This window comes from Momordica charantia, assembly GCF_013281855.1.
Source record: "Momordica charantia cultivar OHB3-1 chromosome 9 unlocalized genomic scaffold, Mcharantia_2.0 BLBB01000009.1, whole genome shotgun sequence".
Lineage (NCBI taxonomy): Eukaryota > Viridiplantae > Streptophyta > Magnoliopsida > Cucurbitales > Cucurbitaceae > Momordica > Momordica charantia.
The window spans coordinates 23,157,783-23,174,166 of record NW_028275167.1 but is presented as its reverse complement, the minus strand read 5'-3'; the positions used below and the strand labels follow the sequence as shown (position 1 = coordinate 23,174,166).

General features: G+C 41.2%; 1 protein-coding gene across 4 annotated transcripts in view; it reads right to left on the bottom strand.

Moving 5' to 3' along the window:
• Positions 1-1,011: 1,011 nt before the first annotated feature.
• Positions 1,012-16,384, bottom strand: part of QPT (quinolinate phoshoribosyltransferase) — a 41,441-nt gene continuing 26,068 nt past the window's right edge. For all 4 annotated transcript variants that reach the window (XM_022299667.2, XM_022299669.2, XM_022299668.2 and 1 more), the window contains 3 exons: positions 14,486-14,553; positions 3,068-3,183; positions 1,012-1,555 (listed from right to left, as the gene is read on the bottom strand). In XM_022299667.2, the coding sequence (XP_022155359.1) occupies positions 3,087-3,183; positions 14,486-14,553 (165 nt within the window). In that variant the 3' untranslated portion in view covers positions 1,012-1,555; positions 3,068-3,086. The remainder of the gene's footprint in view (positions 1,556-3,067; positions 3,184-14,485; positions 14,554-16,384) is intronic.

The window sequence follows — 16,384 nt, the reverse complement described above, 5'->3', positions numbered from 1 at the left end:
AATAATGAAAAGTTGTGTTGGTTGGGTTGGCATCTCCTTAGAAGACAACACAACAACAACAACAAGACCTTTCCAAGTTCTGCTTCAAACATTCGTTCATTGTCGAATTACATGAGCTAATTCGAATATGACATGACGGGCATATTATAAATTACGACATGTATAACATACTCTTGCTTTTGGAAAACCAAATCAAACGATATTTCTCGTATATAATCGTTTTGTTGATGTGATTACTGTATTAGTCTTTTACCGTTTATCTATTGTATTAAGTCGTCATTTAGTCAATAGTGTTCTTAAAACATCAAAAATTCCAAAGTTTGAAGGTTTCATTGAGTTCAAATCCAATTTTGGATAATGAACATTTTGTCTTGAACTTTCAAAGTGTTTTTTAAATTTATTTTATTATTCTATTACTTTCAAAATGTTTATTTTAGAAGGAACAAAGTTGCTTACCATAATTTTATTTTTAACAAAAGAGTGATGCAGCACTAATAATTATTGAGTAGATACATATTGAAAAATGTGAAATTTTTTAGCAGTCTAGACATTAATATTTATGAATCAAAATGATTTTTTTTTTCTAATTTCAAATTAAAATAGACATTTTGAAATTTTAAAAAAGACACATCAGGGCCAAAATGGAATTTCGAAGTTCAAGAATCAAATTCTAAGTTCAAGAATCAAATTATAACGAACTTAAAGTTTGAGAACCATAATGAAATTTAAATCTAATTAAAAAAAAAATTCAAATGCATAATTCAACCGAAATTAAAATACACCGATCTATTTGGTGTAGAATTATATTTCATTTTAATTGTTTTGACACCAAATTTACTATTCAATAAGTGATTAACATATTCTGAAATCAGATGGACATGAACCAACATATCAAATATCAACATGGAAATAAGATACATCCGATGTCAATGACCGATTCGAATCGACAAATTAATCCAACTAATTATAAACTTCCATACTTAAATTTGACATTTAAATAAGATTGATCCCTTAAACAAAGAAAAAGTAAATATAAAATAAATATAGAAGCCAACATCTTAGTCCTATAAAAGTGGGTCAAGTATTGTACACAAAAAAGCATAACTCTCGTGTCTCACCCCTTCAACATTTTGACTACAATTATAACTTCAGTCAGAACCAACCAGGAGAGAGAGAGAGAGAGGTATTGATAAAAAGGAAAAAACTTTTGGTTGGAGATCAAATAATAGATGAGATAAAGTTTCAGTTGGCGGCTAAGAGAGGGAAAATTTCATGGTACTACCGAACTGGTTCGGTTCAGATTGGTTCGATTTATTTCAACCCTGGTACTATTCCGAGAGTATGGATACTCTTTCTCTTCGTTGCTTGCTATGAGTCCACCAACATTAAAAATTATTTATCGAGACAAAATTATAGTGTGAACAAAAGAAATATGGTACTCGTCTAGTAGTGAAATTTTTCGACCCGGTCTTATTTAATGGTTTGTTTCACAGGAAATGGAGAACTCACAGGTAAAAAGTAAAAGTGGTGGAAGCCAAAGCACCTCCCCTGGTCCCTGCAAAAGAGAGAGAAAGAAGTATGTTAAGACTTTTTAGAGTCATACACGCAAACATGATTTCGACATTTCATAAGTTCCACAAGAAACTTCCCAGAAGCACTGAAATCAATGGGATCAAATCTCTCTCTCTCTCTCTCTTCCTTAATTGCCCTTTTGATCCTTTGACAAACTGAAACTTAGCATCTATTCAACTCTTCAAAATTTTCAACTAAAATAAGTTAAAACTAAGGTTTAAATCCTATTTTGAAACTCACTCGTGATTTCGTACCAGTTTCATTTTAGTCCTTAACTTCCGCACACCCTTATTTTTAGTCCCTAAATTTTTTTTTTAACAAAGATACAACTTCTCGTTGAAATAATGAAAAGATAATACAAGGATACAAACTCTCAAGAGAGTGACAAAAAGAAAAAATAGAAAAACAAACAAAATTACAAAGAATCGATAAAAGCTCCCCAATTGGCATTAATAAGAGATGCTCGGAATCTTTTCTTTTTCAATCTGGGGGAGCAATGCAAAAAAGAATTAACAAGAGAACACAAATGTGAGGCCTTGAGCTTTGCCGAAGAAAAACTTTCCTCATAGGATCTTTATTTGCCCTCGAATAAGTTTAAGTTCCCAAACTAAGAATAAGACTTCTTTTTCTTTTTTTAGTTCTTGCACTTCATTTTTCATTAATCATTTAACAAATCTTGAAACCCAAAACTTAAACTACCACAGGAGGTTTCAGACACTTGTCCACGTGGACATCTTACTCATCAAGGATTTTTATTAAATAGTTCGCAAAAAAATAAGTGGAAATACTAAAATGTCTTTTTAATGCAAAGTTATGATAAACAACCGTTTGAAATTTTAGGGACTGGAATAAAATTAATTTGAAAAACCAAAAACTAAAAAGCTTTAATCCTTAAAAATGATTATTTGAGGTTGAGAAAAGCCATTAACATCCGTTTAAATGCTTGATATAATGATAACAACATTTTCTATTGTTCAGTAAGATGGCACAGGAAACAACAGATTGTAAATATGAATAAGGGTGGGTGAGTAGACTGATATACTTGTCACTCAGCAGAGAAAAACAATATTCGAACTTCGCATACCATCAAATCAACACGCATGTCAATAAGAGAAAAAGAAGAACAATCGATATGCATAATGCATGAATGAATACGAATGCTAACACAGAAATATTAGTACCCATTTGATAACAATTTTACTTTTAGCTTTCTATCTTTAAAAATTATACATCCAATCTCTTTAGTGTATTTTTCACATTTTTCAAAAAAACGTTCAAATTTTTAAGTTTTCAGCAAAGGTTTTGAAAACGTTTCTAAAAGGTAGATAACGAAACAAAGAAACACGTAAGTAGAAGTAATTGTTTATAAGCTTAAACATTTAAAAAAAATAAATAAAATAGCTGCCATACAAGGTGCAGATGATAGGGAAAAAAAAAGGCGAAGCCTAATTAAAAAGGCTTTGGCAGCACTACTGATTGAGTGCAGAAACATTACCAAATACGTGGGGATCCAATCAGGCTCGCTTTGTACGTCTTCCAACTTGAAGGGCCAACTCCGTGTCAATCTTGAGAGAGATATCAAGAGCTTTCACAGAATGTGTCAGCGCACCACTGCAAAGATTATATATATAAAGTCATAAGATTATCTTAAAAGAGAACAAGTCCCTGGTTTGTTGTATAGGTTGATCCCCACTTCCATTAGGCCGTGGTCAAAAGTTGTCCTCTCCTTGCAATAAAGAAAAGAGATAATAGCACAAACATGCCATCCATGTACAACCTCAAATTTCACTGATGAGAAACATGAGATCATATGGATAAGGCAGCCAAGAAAATAGGGGCACATTATTTTCTTAATCTCATGATAGACCCCCGATCACCAAGGTGTATGCTCGGAAGAAGAAATTAGGAGAAGCACGTGCGAATTAGGAGAGGTTTGCCTTGCTGTCTACTCTTGGGAACGTTGTGGGCCCAAGGGAATATCGTTAGTTAGGGGGTCGGTTATAGTAGATAAAAGGAGGGGAGGGACATTTCTATTTGCTCATGTTTTTTGTCATCTTGAGTATTGTGACTCTGTGAGGTTATAGGAGAGCAGGGATCTCTCGAATTTTCCCTTGGCTTGGATATGTGGTATAAATAAAATTGGTTTCTATAAATTTTTGGCATCAGAGCATTCGTCCTGGGTATGACAGGAAAAATGGAAGCAAGAGTAAACGACTTGTAAGAACGAATTACCTTGTTGCAAGCGGGGACGGAGGAGAGGATCGATCAGCGGTTGTCTCAGTTCCAGGAGGAGATGCACAGAATGTTGGAGCAAGGGTTAATACAAGGATTTGAGATATTAGTCAAGAAAATCGATGGGCACACGAGGGAAGGGACTGAGTCGGTATCCTTAGAGCGTGCCATCACTGATAAAGGGAAGAAACTAATGGGGGTAGACGAGAAGGATAAGAAGGAAAACACAGGGACTAGTATGGTGGAGAAATCGGGAGGGTCGCGCGAAGTCTGGTTGTTCGATATGCGTCTAAGGAAGTTGGAAGTCCCTATTTTCAAGGGTGAGGATGGCGAAGACCCCGACGGGTGGTTGCACCACGTGGAACGGTATTTTGTGGTCAATAGGTTATCCGAGGGTGACAAGCTTGAAGCAGCGATACTGTGTTTGGAGGATGAAGCCTTGTCCTGGCACCAGTGGACGGAGAGCCAAACACCGCTGATTACAAGCTGGGGGGATTCCACGAGCAATTGATTGAGCGATTTCGTCTGACGAAAGAAGGAGACCAATGTGTCCAATTCATGCGGCTAAACCAGGACACCACCGTGAAAGCTTATCGCCGGAAATTTGAGCAGTTGTCGGCGTCGTTAAAAGGAGTCCCATCTTCAATCCTCGAGGGCAAGTTCATTAGTGGACTGAAATCAGAAATTCAAAGTGAGCTCAGGGTGCTGAAGCCCGTGGGCCTTAAAGAAAAAATGATTATGGCCCAGTTGGTGGAAGACAACGAAGTGGACCGACAAAAACGGGGGCCCGGTTCTCCGTCGACCCAACCCGTGAAGGCAACCGGATCCACCGGGTCTGCGAGTATAGCGCGAACCATCACGCTAAACCCTAATCACGCCGCCACTTCGAATGCGACTTCAGCAGGCCGTGACGCAAACACAAAAACCGGAATGACGGGAAACTTCAAGCGATTAACAGAAAATGAATGGCAATCTAAGAGGGAGAAGGGACTCTGCTTTCGTTGCGACGAAAATTTTTTCCCGGGTCATCGATGCAAGAAGAGAGAGCTGCAGGTTTTGTGCTTGCATGATGAAGATGGGGACTTAGCTCCAATGGCAGTAGTGCCAGAGGCGGCACAGGAACCCGATGAGGTTCAGGTGCTACTGGAATCCCTCGAGTCCGAGGAGAACAAGCCCGGCGGCGCAACCTTGTCTCTTTCACAGGTTGGGCTTGATTCACCAAAAACGATGAAGCTCATCGGGAGTGTTCGCGACCGGAAGATCGTAGTGTTGATCGATAGTGGGGCTCCCCACAACTTCATCGCCGAGAGTTTAGTACAGGAGTTAGATCTGCCTATCTCAGCCTCCCCCAGTTATGGTATAATTTTGGGAACAGGCGATTCCGTGCGAGCCTCGGGAGCGTAGATGTTATCCTTGGCGTTCAGTGGTTGATGACACTTGGGAAGGTTCAATGTGATTGGCGTTCATCTGAGATGGATTTTCAGCTGGGGGACTGGAGAATTCATCTGCAAGGAGACCGTAGCCTTGTGAAATCTCAAGTTTCCTTGAAATCCATGATGAAGGCCGTTAGGGGGGAAGGATAGGGGATCCTCGTCGAACTCAATGCTATTTCTCCTGACAGCGAAGGTTCACCAGTGGATCCTTTAGCAACGGAGTGGAGTAAGTTGCCCTTATTAGTACAAAACGTCTTGAATCTGCATTCCTTGGTATTCCAACCCCTCAGTACTTTACCCCCGAGCCGGTGTTGTGACCATAATATTGAATTATTACCGGGAACAAGACCCATCAATGTCCGGCCTTATCGATACCCGCAGTTCCAGAAGGACGAAATCGAGCGGCTGGTTACTGAAATGCTCATGGCAGGGATTATCCAGCCCAGCAAGAGCGCGTTCTCAAGTCCGGTTTTGTTGGTCAAAAAGAAGGACAACAGTTGGCGCTTTTGTGTGGACTACCGGTGGTGTAGGCAAGTTTGAGAGAAAACGAGGATTGTATTCAAGTGTAGGAAAAGTTACAAATAACCAGCTATTTATAGGAAATATCCTAGGGATATGGGAAGAACTAACAACTTAACTATCTAACTAACTAACTAACTCAAAGTTAACTAAAGTAGTTACTCATAGTTACATCAATTTTCCCTCCCTCTAAAAAAAACTCGACCTCGAGTTAAGAAGCCAATGTAAAAGAATCTGGTGCTGCGTATGGATATATGTCTGCCACATTGAAGATTGGGCTAATATTGAAGTCTGGAGGTAGCTGGATTTTGTAAGCATTTGGGCCGTACTTTTGTAATACCTCAAAAGGTCCCCATTTTTTCTTCTGTAACTTGTGTGCTGTACCAGAAGGCAGCCTTCCTTTAGTTAAGTGTATCATGACCAAATCTCCTTCTTTGAACTCTTGGTTGCGCCTCTTTTTATCTGCCCGTTGCTTGTACTTTGCATTCGTTGTTTCAATATGTTGACGCACTTCTTCATGCAACTGTTGAATCCTTTCGGCCATTTGTTCGGCTTCTAAACTGAAATCAACAGAAAGAGGAATATTAGCGAGGTCGACTGTTAGTTTTGGGAGACTAGTATAAACTACTTCAAAGGGGGACTTCCCTGTGGTCCTGTTTTGCATATGGTTGAAAGCAAATTCTGCTTGTGCTAGGGCCAGATCCCACTGCTTTGGTCTATCACTACAAATACAGCGGATGAGATTGCCGAGAGTCCTGTTTGTTACCTCCGTTTGACCATCCGTTTGTGGATGGTTTGTTGTGCTGTATTTTAGTGAAGTATCAAATTTGCGCCAAAGTGTCTTCCAAAGTGTCTTCCATGTAGGCGGATGATTTCCCTAAAGAATAAATTTGCCACATATATGGCATCTGATGTTTTCTTACAAGCCAAAAAATGGGCCATTTTGCTGAATCGGTCCACAACCACTAACACGGAATCATAACCTCGTTGTGTGCGGGGTAAGCCAAGGACAAAGTCCATAGAGAGATCTTCCCAAATATTTTTTGGTGTAGGTAACGGTATGTAAAGGCCAGTGTTCTGTTTTGTCCCTTTATTAGTTTGACAAATAAAACACTTGGAGATATAGCTATAAACGTCTTTTTGAATTTGAGGCCAAAAGAAGCGTGCTCCCACAAGGGTTAGTGTCTTATCGCGGTCAAAGTGACCGGCCAAACCTCCCGCATGTAGGTCTTTAATCAGAGCTTCTCGTAGGGACGTATGAGGGATACAAAGTTGATCCCCCTTAAAGAGATACCCATCTAGCATATGAAATTCTCCAGTATGGTTTTGTTGTTGACATTGAGTCCATATTTTTTCGAAATCCGGATCAGTTTGGTAAGTTGTAGGTAAGGCCGAGAAAGCAGTAACTTCACTTTGTAAAGTCGTGAGAAGAGAATGTTTCCTACTAAGAGCATCAGCTGCCTTATTAAGGGTACCATCCTTGTGTTTGATAACAAAATCAAACCGCTGCAAAAAGGAAGCCATCGAGCGTGCATACGACTGATAGATTTCTGTGTGTGAAGGAACTTTAAAGAGAAATGGTCAGTAAATAAGATAAATTCGTGGCTGAGCAAGTAGTGCTCCCATTGTTTAAGGGCTCGCACAAGAGCATATAGTTCTTGCTCGTATGTACTCCAATTTTGGCGAGAGGGGCTTAATTTCTCACTAAAGTACTCAAGCGGATGTTGATTCTGGGATAAAACAGCTCCAATACCAACCCCAGAAGCGTCTACGGCTACCTCAAAGCGTTGGGTGAAGTCGGGCAGTTTCAAAATGGGGCTGTTCGTTAATTTCTGTTTCAGATGTAGGAAACTCTGCTTTTGAGCTTGAGACCACTGGAAGTTGCCCTTTTTTAGGCAATCAGTGAGGGGGCCCGCAATAGTGCTGAAGTTCTTAATAAATTTTCTGTAAAAAGAAGCTAAGCCGAGGAAGCATTGGATATGGAATTGGGTTCAGGCCAATCAGAAATAGCCTTAATTTTATCTGGATCCATTTGTAACCCCTGCTAACTAATAATAAACCCTAGAAAAGAGATTTCTGAGACTAGAAAGAGGCATTTTTTGATATTTATGATCAGTTTATTTTGGTGTAGGGCTGAAAACAGAGTGTCCAAGTGTGTAATGTGGTCACTTCTTGTTTTACTATAGACTAAGATGTCATCAAAGTAGACAACTATAAATTTATGTAAAAAAGGAAGAAGTACCTGATGCATTAGGCGCATGAAAGTGCTTGGTTCGATGGATAACCCGAATGGCATGACTAACCATTCGAAGAGCCCTTCGTTTGTTTTGAAAGCGGTTTTCCATTCGTCTCCTGGACGAATTCTGATTTGGTGGTATCCACTGCGGAGATCGACTTTAGAAAAGAAGTTTGCACCTCCTAATTGATCAAGAAGATCATTGATGCGAGGGATAGGAAACCGATATTTGATAGTGATCTTGTTGATAGCCCAGCTATCCACACACATCCGCCACGATCCATCTTTTTTGGGCGTAAGGAGTGCTGGTACAGCACAAGGGCTTAAACTAGGTTTAATATGGCCTTTGGCTAACAATTCTGCCACTTGATCATGCAAAATTTTGTATTCATTTGGACTCATGCGATAATGTGGTAAATTGGGTAATGTGGCATCGGGAATGAGATCAATGTGATGTTGAATGTCCCTCAATGGAGGTAAGGACTCTGGTGGAGTAAGGAGGTCAGGAAAGGTGGATAAGAGTTGGTCAACCTCCGGTGGTATGGTAGAAGTAATAATAGTATCGGAACTATCAAAGCTTTTTATTATCAAACTCAAAATAGGAGCAGATTGTTGAAACAGAAGTTGTTTTGCATTGCAAATGTGGAAAAGATTGCCTTTGTCTACATTTTTTGAATTTGTAGGGCTGCTAAGAGGGAGTAGAACCACTGTTTTCCCCATCCATGTAAATTCATATGTGTTTTCACGACCCCTATGGATGGCCTGAGTATCAAATTGCCAAGGACGTCCCAGAAGGATGTGACAAACATCCATATCAAGGACGTCACATGTAATTTGATCCTTGTGGCTGGTCCCAATAGATAATGGGATAGTACACAGGGTATTAACAAGGGCCTCACCACCCTTTCGAATCCAACTGATCTTGTATGGCGTGGGGTGGGGGGAAACTTTAAGGTTTAAGCTTGAAACCAGCTTACTAGAAACGACATTTTCAGTACTGCCACTGTCAATGATAATAGTACAAACCTTACCATTGACAGTACATCGGGTGCGGAATAATGAGTGTCGTTGTGGAGTAGGTTGTATCTTAGGGGTAAGTAAAATTCTTTCCAACACACAAGAAATTTGATCTCCTTCATCGGGTTCCAAATAGGTAATATCTTCGTCGAAGTCATGGCCACAAGATTCACCCAAGTCTTGGTCATCTTCCACAAAGTTAACCATTTTACGCTGTGGACATTCATTGGATAAATGACCCATTTGTCCACAGCGAAAACATTTTCCCAATGTAGGTCTATTGTAAACATTGGATGTCTTCTTGATAGGTTGGTCAGTAAGTTTGGTATCCTCAGATCCTTTACCCTTGGAAGTGGAGGCAGAACCGGGGGTGGTTTTATCAGGGGGGAATGTACCTTTTTTAGAAGAACCAATTGGAATGTCTCCCAGAGTCCTCTGTTGATATTGTACTCTAAACCGGTTAGCTTGTTGTTCCTCCACAGTTATGGCAGTGGCAATGGCTTCATCAAGATATCCAATTGGTTGGAGCTGAAGCTTTTCTTTGATGTCCGCCCGAAGACCACTAATAAAACGAGCTACTTGGTATTGATCGGGCTCTCCAAGATTGGTTCTTGCCCCCAACCTATGGAACTCCTCGGTGTAGTCTGCTATCGATCGTGTGCCCTATTTACAATTTTGGTATTGATTATATAAGATTTGTTCAAAATTGATGGGTAAAAACCTGGCACGCATAAGTTTCTTCATCTTCTCCCAAGCGCGGATAGGCGCCTTCCCAAAACGCCGCCGGTTGGTGTCCAATTGTTCCCACCAAGCGGAAGCCCCTCCTTTCAATTTTAGCGCCACCAACTTTACCTTCTTGTGATCCGGAGTCGACATGTATTCAAAAAAGCTTTCTACATTCTTGATCCATTCAAGAAAGCCTTCGATATCTAGCCTGCCATCAAACGGAGGAAGATCGACTTTCATCTTATAGTCACTGGATTCGCGGGGTTGATAAGGGTTGTACTGCTGTTGCCGATCATCCCACAATGGCATATCCTCCTCATCACTAGATGAATCTTCAGGGAATTGTCGTCGGTGAGGATGTTGAACAAACCGACGACGCGCACGCTGTTCTTGCTGTCGTTCTTGGTATGGTGGAAGGGCATAGTATAGTCTTGATCAAATTGATGGTTAGAAAGGGTTCTGGGGTAGGGTTCTTGCTTCGGATTTTGGGCTAATTCCGAACGTTGACGAATAACAGGTTGGGGTTCTTTAAAAGGAATAGGATCTTTCATCAGTCTTGGCACTTGATGTTGTGTCTCGCAGTCCACAGCAACCCCCTGTTCTTGAACCTCCTTGCCATTCTTTTTTCTTGGTTGTTCTTGTTGTATCTGCAGGCCATCAATCTTGTCTACCAAAACATTCAAGATTTGCTTAATCTCAACCACATTAAATTTTCAACAGCTCCTTCAACCATCAGCAAGTTAATGGTTGATGACCGTGGAGAGAGAGCGGTGGTTGGTTCCGCTTCTTTGTCACCGAGTGAAGAATCTCCGCTTACCGGAGCATTCTTTCTTCCCACCATGGACAATTACCCAAGGACGTTGGTTGCTCTGATACCAAATTGGTGTAGGCAAGTTTGAGAGAAAACGAGGATTGTATTCAAGTGTAGGAAAAGTTACAAATAACCAGCTATTTATAGGAAATATCCTAGGGATATGGGAAGAACTAACAACTTAACTATCTAACTAACTAACTAACTCAAAGTTAACTAAAGTAGTTACTCATAGTTACATCAACCGGGCTTTAAATCGGGCCACTGTTCCGGACAATTTTCCGATCCCGGTTGTGGATGAGCTCTTGGACAAATTGCATGGGGCTACAATTTTTTCAAAAATTGACCTAAAGTCGGGGTACCACCAAATACGAGTCGATCCAGCAAATGTACACAAGACGGCTTTTCGTACTCACGAGGGCCACTATGAGTTCTTGGTTGCCTTTTGGACTCCGCAACGCTCCATCGACATTCCAGTCAATTATGAATGATTTACTACGACCATACCTGAGGAGGTTTGTGTTGGTGTTCTTCGATGACATCTTAATCTATAGCTCGACGGTAGAGGACCATGCCTCTCACTTAGCTTCTGTTCTTCAAATATTGCAGGATATGGTTGTCAATGCAAAAAAATGCCGTTTTGCTGAGCACCAAATTGAGTATTTGGGCCACATGGTATCCGCGGAAGGGGTTGCCGCCGACCCATCAAAATTGGCAGCCATGAAAGGTTGGCCTACCCCCAAGACTGTGAAGCAACTGCGTGGTTTTCTGGGATTGACAGGATATTATAGGCGGTTTGTTGCTCATTATGGTACTATTGCTTTGCCGTTAACTCAACAACTTAAGAAAGCGGGTTTTGCATGGAACGACACAGCACAGCGAGCCTTTGAGCAATTGAAGTCAGCTATGTTGAACGTTCCTGTCCTCGGTCTTCCTGACTTTTCCAAGCCCTTTGTGCTCGAAACTGACGCTTCCGGCGTAGGTGTGGGTGCTATCTTGATGCAAAACCAGTGTCCGCTTGCCTTTTTTAGCCAAGCCCTTCCCCCCACTCATCGCCTAAAAGCGGCGTATGAGCGTGAGCTAATGGCCATCGTGTTAGCCGTTCAGAAGTGGCGACCGTATTTGTTGGGCCGTCGGTTTACCGTCCGTACAGATCAAAAGAGCCTTAGGTTCTTACTCGAACAATGGGTCATTGCCGGAGAATATCAACGGTGGATAGCTACGCTTCTGGGTTATGATTTCGACATCGAATATAAGCGGGGACTCGAAAATTCAGCTGCTGATGCATTATCTCGCTTACCGGCAGCAATGGAATTAGTTGTCTTGAGTGCGGTACGGGGTGTGAATGTGGCTGCGTTCGTTGATCAGACGGATAATGACCCAGAGCTTCATGCTATACGGACAGCTATTCGCAAGGGCGCGCCATACCCAGCTGGTTATTCCATTCAAGGGGACCTTCTCCTTTATCGCGGTAGGTTGGTGCTACCCCCTAATTCCCCTACCATTCCTCTGCTACTACAGGAATTCCATGCTGGACCCGTGGGAGGCCATGGCGGTTCGTTGAAAACATATCAGCGAGTTGCGCGGGAGGTTTATTGGCGTGGGATGAAAGTGCAGGTTAAAAGTTTTGTGGCTGACTGTTCCGTTTGTCAGCAAGCAAAGCATCTATCTTTAGCTCTGGCCGGCCTTCTCCAACCATTACCCATACCGAATATGATATGGGAGGATATCTCGATGGATTTCGTGGAAGGATTGTCCAAGTCAGAAGGGTTCGACACTATTTTGGTTGTCGTGGACCGACTCTCTAAATATGCCCACTTCCTTGGCCTTAAACACCCCTTCACGGCCATCTCCGTGGCTACCCTCTTTCCGAAAGAAATCGTACGTTTACATGGGATGCCACGGAGCATCGTGTCGGACTGAGACAAGGTCTTCACTAGTTTGTTTTGGGAAGAATTATTTAAACATCTGGGCACACAGCTGAAACGGAGCACGGCTTACCACCCACAAACCGACGGTCAGACGGAGGTCGTCAATCGGGGCCTTGAGAGTTATCTTCGTTGTTTCACTATGGAATCCCCGAAGAAATGGGCGCGATGGCTCCCGTGGGCTGAGTTTAGCTATAACACTTCCTATCACTCGGCCACCCAAATGACCCCCTTCGAGGTTGTGTATGGTCGGCCGCCTCCCAGACTAATCCCTTACACGGCGGATTCTTCGGTCGTCGCCGCAGTAGATCTCAAGCTTCGGGAACGTGATTTGATGCTAGCCACCCTGAAGTCCTCGTTGGCAGCAGCCCAACAACGGATGGTCGCCACCGCTAATGATAAGCCCCGTGATGTTGAGTTTCGCGTTGATGATTGGGTCTATGTCAAGCTTCGCCCTTACCGACAATCTACCTTGCTGAAACATACCCACCCAAAATTGGCTCCAAGGTACATTGGCCCTTTTAAGATTGTGGCACGGGTCGGTATGGTGGCCTATCGCCTGGCACTTCCTGAGGGCGTCTCCATTCATCCCGTTTTCCATGTCTCCCACCTCCGAGCAGCTTCAGGCGGTAATCTTCCTCTGTTTCCGATTCCCCCTTTGCTGTCCCCCGATCTCAAGGTCCAGTTTCGGCCCATGGCAGTCTTAGGCCAGCGGAAATCTCTGCACCAAGAGGGTGAGGTTGAAGCTTTCATCCATTGGGAAGGCAGTACAGAAGGCGATGCAACATGGGAGCCCTGGCCCTTGATTTCGTCACAATTTCCAGATTTTCACCTTGAGGACAAGGTGGCTCGTTGGGGGGCGGGTAGTGATAGACCCCCGATCACCAAGGTGTATGCTCGGAAGAAGAAATTAGGAGAAGCACGTGCGAATTAGGAGAGGTTTGCCTTGCTGTCTACTCTTGGGAACGTTGTGGGCCCAAGGGAATATTGTTAGTTAGGGGGTCGGTTATAGTAGATAAAAGGAAGGGAGGGACATTTCTATTTGCTCATGTTTTTTGTCATCTTGAGTATTGTGACTCTGTGAGGTTATAGGAGAGCAGGGATCTCTCGAATTTTCCCTTGGCTTGGATATGTGGTATAAATAAAATTGGTTTCTATCATCTCACTGCTCAGCCAAATTCCCACAGTATTAGAAACACTTGTTTTTCACTGCTAGCTCAGCCAATGCCATTCAAACAATTTCATTTACTTCTTTTTTACTTCATTCTTTTTCAATAAAAATGGAAGTTATTTAGTAAGTTTCTTAAGAGTACATTCTAACTAAGAAATTTCTTTATTTAGATGGCATTGTGGCAGGTACACAGTACACACACAAATAGTTTGCCTCCACATCTCGACTCTACTGCTCACATAACTAACTAAAAGATGTCTCTATAATTTGATCTTGAACCATCCAGTACCAGTACCTATGTCACATTCACCATCAAATCTATGATACACTGTTTTGTTTCAAGCCGGTTGGAACCAAATTTACCGAAGGCAGCAGCATAGAGTTTTTGCACTATTGAGATGGACTTCAGAACCTCTACGATAAAAAGTGGGTATTATGGCTCCTTCACCTCGAAGGGAACAGGTGGAACTGGGTTCAAGGATTCTACTTCTAGGCCAAGAGTAAATGCTATTGAGTAAATTAATAATAAGTTATTGGTGAAGGAAATACAAACTCAATCTATCTATGGGATAAATGTCAGTCAAGTAAAATATTTTCTCATATGAGTTTTTTGGTAATGTGCCACAAAATGTAGCTTGGATTATTTATTTAGTAACTCCTAGCAATCATAGGTACTTTCGCGGGATTATTTTGAGTCAGTATCAGCAAATCTGTTCAAGCTTTCTTAATGACACTAGGGAGGTTGGAGAGAACTAATCAGATCGAGAGGAAAATTTTTTTCCCTTTCATCATACAAAAGCGCTGTAATCTTGCTGATTAACATTACAGTTTGTGCATTACCTGGATATGTAAGTAACCCCAGTTTGTCCAATTTTCTGTACAGTGTGCAGAGTAACATTTCCTGAAGCCTGCCACCACAACATAGATGAATCAAAAATCTGATTTCATTTTTTTATAGTAAGAAAAGGTATTTATAAAATAAATAAATAACTACAAAGCATTTACAGGATAGGTCATCCCCTCTGGTATGCAAATTCAAGATACAAACAAGTAATGAAAATCTCAAAATCCAGAATTAAATTATTCAATAGAATTTAAATTATACTCTCACAAAATATGCAACAATTTCCTATATATATATTTTTAATATATGTGGTATTAGGTTAGCCCCTAAGGGGCTTAGTTGGTAAGAACTTGGAGTATCTTTGGTCATACTAGTCCAGAGGTATTCAAACCTTCTTAGAGAGCTTAATACCATAAACCCTTGATGTCTCCCTAGTATGGGTCCTAGGGCGAGTGCAGGTAGCTTTAGGTAGCTTTAGGTATAGGGGAGCAAAGCTCCAACTTCCAGTTATCAAAAGAAAATAATAATAATAATAATATATATGTGGTTTAGGTCCACCCACCAGACATATCTATAGTTTTCACTTATTAAGCTTTTCATCATTTTGAGGTCGAACCTTACAACTTCAGAGAACTTCTGAGTCATTACCACCGATGTTGTTGCTTGGGGGTGATGTAGCTGTATTTTAGTATTTAGTTAAAGCTGGCCATTTAAGTGTTTTATTTTAAAGTTTCTCATTTACTGTAAGGTAACTTGTTACCTCTTAGTTTGTTAAGTTCTTTTCCCTTTATAAATAGGGTTCTCCTTAATGAATAAAGATAGATTGAGATATTCTTACTATCCTTGAGTAAAGTCTCCATCAGGGGGCCTCAACATGTTCAAACATTAATCTCACATCTTATCCCTCTAACAGAGAATTCTTTGAAGACTTTACACTTTCACACTTCTCTTCCCCCCACCCCCCACACTTTCCTCCCCTTTTGAAGCCTTGCCGTATAACAGACAGCTTGCTAGAGTACAGAATCAGCTTCAACTTTTTTGAACATAAACCATACTGATTTCTGAAATTTTTTAAAGCATGAATGGTACCAATTTTCTAGAATTTTTCTGCAGATTTTACTCCAATATTTGGTACAAATTTCTCTCATTTTGGAGCTCTTTTCAAGCCTTCAATTTTTATGATCTATGAAATTAGGTGTGTTCTATTGTAAATTTTATGTAGCCTTCACCTAAGTAGTATTTGAAAATCTGAGGACGTGTTATCCTCCCTGAAGCAGGGTGGGCCTGGGGTTTTTTTGTGCCTTGTTTCCTGTTTCCTAGTTTTTTCGTAGAAAATTCTCAAATTTCACGTAGATCATCATCCCACTTCTCATTGGTGCTTATAGCGGGTCTCCTTGCATCAAACTGAGGCGCACTTCCAAATGATCACAGTGCTGAGTCTGTTGATTTTTTTGGGGCTTACCTTACCTTCTATCTTTTAATTCAATTGGTGTGTTTTCTCGATAGGGGCTATTGTTAGACTCGTTGGCAGCTTGGATAACCCAATAACCATTTCTGCCCTCAATAAGTTGACTGTTTGTATTATTTTATCCAATCCACTACTTTTAGGAAATGAACCTCCACTTGGATAATTGGACCAGGACCATGGACAAATGCACTATTCAGCACCTTTTCTGAAAGTGAGGCAGTGGTGGAGCTAGGATTTCAAAGAAACACCAATACTTAAAGATGTGTCCTGTATAACTTCCGAAAAGCATTTGCACAAGCTTTCTTCATGCAAGGGTTGAAATCGCAGTAGTAGGTGAGTCTTCTCGCAATGATACCTTGCCCACAACCACCACAAAAGGCTTCCTTCAACTTGTGTATTTCAAAATAGCACTCAGCTCGAAAAAGCA